The sequence below is a fragment of the Otolemur garnettii genome, unplaced genomic scaffold (assembly GCF_000181295.1).
Source record: "Otolemur garnettii isolate 467f Iridium unplaced genomic scaffold, OtoGar3 scaffold00054, whole genome shotgun sequence".
NCBI lineage: Eukaryota > Metazoa > Chordata > Mammalia > Primates > Galagidae > Otolemur > Otolemur garnettii.
Genome location: NW_003852449.1, coordinates 763,771 through 765,403, shown reverse-complemented (window position 1 = coordinate 765,403; position 1,633 = coordinate 763,771). Strand labels below are relative to the sequence as shown.

The 1,633-nt window shown below is 39.1% G+C and overlaps 1 protein-coding gene across 2 annotated transcripts in view; it reads left to right on the top strand.

The window, feature by feature from the left end:
- Positions 1-1,038, top strand: part of LGALS3 (galectin 3) — an 8,053-nt gene extending 7,015 nt beyond the window's left edge. For both annotated transcript variants that reach the window (XM_003792119.3, XM_023514527.1), the window contains one exon: positions 724-1,038. In XM_003792119.3, the coding sequence (XP_003792167.1) occupies positions 724-879 (156 nt within the window). In that variant the 3' untranslated portion in view covers positions 880-1,038. The remainder of the gene's footprint in view (positions 1-723) is intronic.
- The last annotated feature ends 595 nt before the right edge of the window (positions 1,039-1,633 follow it).

Genomic DNA, 1,633 nt, shown 5'->3' with positions numbered 1-1,633 from the left:
AAAAAAAAAAAATTGCCAAATTGCTACTTCCACTCACTATTTGAACGGTGTATTTCCCCACCCTTGCCAAAACTGATTTTTTTTCTTTTTAAATTTCTTTGGAATAGGGTCTCACTCTGTCACCCAGGCTTTTGCCTTAGCCTCCTGAATGGTTAGGACTATAGGAACCTGCCGTCACATCAGTATTTTTTTTTTTTTTAGAACCGGATGTTGCTCAGGCTGGTCTTCAACTCCTGGGCTCTATCAGTCCTCCCCTCCTGGTCCCCCAAAGTGCTCCTGGACCACTGTGCCTGGCCTCAAACCTGATTATTATCAGTCTTTGTGACATTTGCCACTCTAAGGGAAACCTGCTCCTGCTTTAGAGCGTCTTTCTATTTTTACTTTAAGGTTTTTAGCCCATATTATTTAGGCAAATTAAGCCCTTTCCTTTATGGCTTCATTCATTTGTCCTAATTTTTTTGCTTTGTCTTTTTTTATTTAAATTTTTGAATAATCTGGAGATTATTTTTATTGTAGCTACTTTCTCTGATCCTCACTCAGTTTCACAAATGATGATAAAGATGGAATGTTGGACATTTAAAATTAATGGGCATTTCTTTTCTTTCTTATTCAAATTGACACACATTGTATATATCTATCACGTACACGGTCATGGGATGGGTAGATTGAGCTGACGTATGCATGCACTCCCCCGAGTGACGGTTTGTGTGTGTGCGTTTTCAGATCCTAGTGCTGGCTGAACATGACCACTTCAAGGTTGCAGTCAACGATGTCCACTTGTTGCAGTATAACCATCGGGTGAAAAATCTCCACGAAATTAACCAAGTGGGCATCTCAGGAGACTTAAACCTCACCAGTGCTTCACACAGTATGATATAATCTGAAAAGGGTTGATACTTTTCTTAAAAAATAAAATTGAATCTAAACCTTAGATATGACCTCTCTGCCTACTTGCTCTGGCAATGGAGGCCTGTTAGCTGTCTATGGGGAATATATCCTGCTTTGTAAGCTTTCTTACTCTATAAGCTTATCTTTCTCTTTCTCAAAAAACTTTTACACTTGCCTTAAAAAAAAAAACAAAACTAAAACATGTAAAAGCTTCCTGTTAGGGCGGCGCCTGTGGCTCAGTGAGTGGGGCACTGGCCCCATATACGAGGGTTGTATATGGTTCAAACTCGGCCCCAGCCAAACTGCAATAAAAAAATAGCCGGGCGTTATGGTGGGCACCTGTAGTTCCAGCTACTCGGGAGGCTGAGGCAAGAGCATCGCCTAAGCCCAGGAGCTGGAGGTTGCTGTGAGCTGTACATGCCACAGCACTCTACCAAGGGCAACAAAATAAGACTCTGTCACTTAAAAAAAAAAAGCTTCCTGTTCAACTATGAAAGAAAAATTTACATTTATTCATCAACATCCCTCTTATAAGTCATCCATTTAATAAATATTCTTGTGCTGAGTTACCTGTCTTTGTATGTTAATTTATTAGAGTACAGTGGAAAAAGAAATGTGTAGCTAAATTAATACTGCATTAGGACCTCCCAAAGTTTTCTGTACTTGCTATTTTTTTTTTAAGGAGAAAAGTAAATATTATTCCAAAAGTTATCTTCTCATCTAGTTTCATAAAAACCAGGAGACA